Raw genomic sequence first — 2,705 nt, 5'->3', positions numbered from 1 at the left:
GGATTGGGGGTGGGATTGGAAGGCTGCTGGGGGGTTGGGGGTGGGATTGTGAGCCTGCTCTTGCATACAGAACTAGGACCTGAGAAAGAGAGATTGCAACCACAAGTGGGGAGAAAGAAAAATGAGCCCTCGGCGGGCCTAACTTCCTTTTTGAAAATGAAGTTTTGTGGGATCCTTTGAGGCAGGGACTTTTTCCACTAGCATACAGAGCGAGCTGTGGTTTTGGTCTTTGCTTTCCTGGTGCGCTGGAGAGTGAGCTAGACTTTCAGGAAGTGGGGGTGGGGGCTGGTGCGTGGGGCAGGGCATCACCCAGCATTCAAGCTGCCTGCGAAAGGCTCTGCACAGAACTGACCCATGCTCTGTTGGGTCATTTGAGTGGCTTTTGACATTTTAGAAAGGCAACGCAAGCACAGCAGGCAGAAAGAAAGTGGTAATTTGAGGAACCTGTGTGACACGGCTCGGAGAGAAGCGCCAGTTTAAAAAGGCACCAAGTGTGCAAACAAAACCTAGTTATGTTCTCCAGAGCCGGAGTCAGCCATGCCGATAAGCCAGCTGGCCTTGAGTACCAGGGCCTGCCTCAGTGTGGGTGTTTTATGACGGGCTAGCATTCAGGTTGTAAAAACGGTGACATCAGGAGTGAGGATGGAAGGTCCTGCTGAATGCAGGGGACCTGTGCCTTCTCATCAGTCTGTGAAGCTGAGGGTTGCATAATTGCAGTTACATATGGGGTGAGCTCAGGTCTGGCAGCCCTTCCAGAAACCTCACAGCACAGCTGATTTTGGGTTACGTAGGTAATTATGCCGCCTTCTCCTCTCGGGGTGGGGAGCAGTGTAGGTGAGTCCTGAATTGGTTTCTGACACATGAGGAGGAACTTTGGTCAGCTGCCTCTGTGCTTTTTGCTGCGCTCTTTAAAATTGGGCCATACTGGGATACTGGTGGGTATGAAGCAGGCTTGTTAGCTTTTTTTTTTTTTTTCAGATTATGATTTACCTGATTGATAAGGTACTCCCTGAAAGCTACTTTGTCAATAATCTCCGGGCACTGTCTGTGGATATGGCTGTCTTCAGAGATCTCTTAAGACTGAAGCTCCCTGAGCTGTCTCAGCACCTCGACACTCTTCAGAAAACGGCAAACAAAGAGAGCGGAGGTAAGGGAGATGCTTCACTATTGCGTTTTCCGAAAGTATTTGAGTATTTGGCTCATCTGGGTCTGCTCTGCGTTTGAGTTTATGTTCTGGATGGAAACGGGTTGCCAGGTATTTCTGTTTAGAGGGTGTGGTGTGATCACACATTCATTTCCAGAGAACAAACACAACATTAAGACTATATAGGGCCACACACTGAAGCTATTGGTAGACATGGATGGGTAGCCAGTTAAGAGTCTAGCTCTACATTGGCTCCTGATCAGCAACCAACAGGATATGTTCAGCTCCACACAGAGAGTAGTGAACGTGGTCTAATCAGTTAAACTAAACTGGCACCAGACCAGAAGGGCTTTCTAAAAACTGAGCTAGGGGCACTTTGGCACAGACTGTGACCTTTGTAGAAGCAATAGGTTATGGAAAAGAGGCTTTGGGGCATGGGTCACTGGCAAGTAGTGGGCATCCTCCTGAGTCTACCGTGGCTGCATGGCGCATTTCTGCAACTGTGTGCTCTCTGAACACCAGCAACCTGTCAGCTGTTTGCTGAGCTTGTGTTTGTGATGGCCAACTGCAGTGGTAGACAACACACGCAGTCTGGCCTGATGGGCACATTTAAAGCTGGGAGTGCAGGGCCGAGTTGTTGCCAGTGATGGTGCTTATCCAGCACATGCCGGGGCCCTAGGTTCGATCCCTTGTACCAGCAAAAGGAAAAAGTGAGGTGAAATGAAGTAAAACAATGGGGGGACATATTAAAGGATGTTGTTTCTGAGACGAGGTCTTACTATGTATCCCATGCTGGCTTCAGACTTAGTGGACATCCCCCTGCCTCAGCCTCTTGATACTGAAACTACAAGCTTGTTTCCAACATGCAGGGCTATGTTAAAGGCTTTTGAAGATCTAGTTGTTAGTAAAACACAGCGGAGGTTTTAGAGACAGCCGAGTGTCTCTAATGATCTTGTGTGATACAGCTGCAGTTTAACTCTGTGTTTGCATGGTAGTAGCAGACACGGGTGTTGACATGTAGGTTTTCTATCAAGTCCCTTTGCTCCTGACCATGAGGAATAACACTGGGCTCTAGTCTCTGAGCAAACATTTGTTCACAGGAGAGAAGAAAACAAGTTCAGGGAGCTGGTTTTTTTTTTTTTTTTTTTTTACCCTGAGATAGTTGTACTATTGGCAGTCACTAGGGAGATGAGGGTAAAAATCTAATAAACATTTTAGTCACTTGGAATGCAAAGGAGAGCTGACCTTTTAGTGAGTCCAGAAATTCCAAAATGGGGGCAGATCTATCTTTAAAATCGTGTATCACTTAGTTCAAAACATTTTCCAGTTTAAAGTTATTTAACATCTAAGTAGCTGCATTTGAATTGAAGTGGGAACTGCAAGATTTTGACAGTCCGCTGGCATTTTTTGTTTTATTTTTGTCTTGTTTTGTTTTTCTTTTCTGAGCCTTAACCCTAAGGTCTCATAGGTACCAGGAGAGCACCAGCCCCAGAGTTTGTGTTTGAGCAGATGCAATGACTTCTCACAAGTTTTTCTTTTTTCTTTCTTTCTTTCTTTCTTT

The 2,705-nt window shown here is 46.4% G+C and overlaps 1 protein-coding gene across 3 annotated transcripts in view; it reads left to right on the top strand.

Annotated features, from left to right (window-relative positions):
• The window catches only part of Tbc1d30 (TBC1 domain family member 30), an 81,234-nt gene that overhangs the window by 54,272 nt on the left and 24,257 nt on the right, over positions 1-2,705 (top strand). For all 3 annotated transcript variants that reach the window (XM_031349638.1, XM_031349637.1, XM_031349639.1), the window contains one exon: positions 979-1,147. In XM_031349638.1, the coding sequence (XP_031205498.1) occupies positions 979-1,147 (169 nt within the window). The remainder of the gene's footprint in view (positions 1-978; positions 1,148-2,705) is intronic.

Source organism: Mastomys coucha, unplaced genomic scaffold (genome assembly GCF_008632895.1).
Source record: "Mastomys coucha isolate ucsf_1 unplaced genomic scaffold, UCSF_Mcou_1 pScaffold4, whole genome shotgun sequence".
Lineage (NCBI taxonomy): Eukaryota > Metazoa > Chordata > Mammalia > Rodentia > Muridae > Mastomys > Mastomys coucha.
This window is presented reverse-complemented; position numbering and strand designations above follow the sequence as displayed.